The sequence below is a fragment of the Penaeus monodon genome, chromosome 20 (assembly GCF_015228065.2).
Source record: "Penaeus monodon isolate SGIC_2016 chromosome 20, NSTDA_Pmon_1, whole genome shotgun sequence".
NCBI classification, from domain to species: domain Eukaryota; kingdom Metazoa; phylum Arthropoda; class Malacostraca; order Decapoda; family Penaeidae; genus Penaeus; species Penaeus monodon.
In genome coordinates this window covers 18,138,954-18,139,155 of record NC_051405.1, presented here as the reverse complement: position 1 = coordinate 18,139,155, position 202 = coordinate 18,138,954, and the positions used below count along the sequence as shown (strand labels likewise).

The following is a 202-nucleotide window of genomic DNA, read 5'->3' as shown; positions in this document are numbered from 1 at the left end:
GATCCTAATACACCTCTCCAGTGGACGACTGCTTCCGCCTGGGACAACAGAGCTTCAACAACCTGGAATTCAAACTGAGCAAAGAGTGGTACGAAAAAGGCATAGAGATGCTCAGGGCTTCGCGGCCCGTCGATAGGCACACACAGAAGAGGATTGATAAGATCACGAAGCAGCAGAAACATCGGGCTATGTTGGTAAGTGG

The 202-nt window shown here is 50.5% G+C and overlaps 1 protein-coding gene across 1 annotated transcript in view; it reads left to right on the top strand.

The window, feature by feature from the left end:
• LOC119585667 (prolyl 4-hydroxylase subunit alpha-2-like) overlaps window positions 1-202 on the top strand; it is a 19,448-nt gene that overhangs the window by 13,458 nt on the left and 5,788 nt on the right. Inside the window, exon 4 of the mRNA XM_037934342.1 lies at window positions 22-194. Coding sequence (XP_037790270.1) covers window positions 22-194 — 173 coding nt within the window. The remainder of the gene's footprint in view (window positions 1-21; window positions 195-202) is intronic.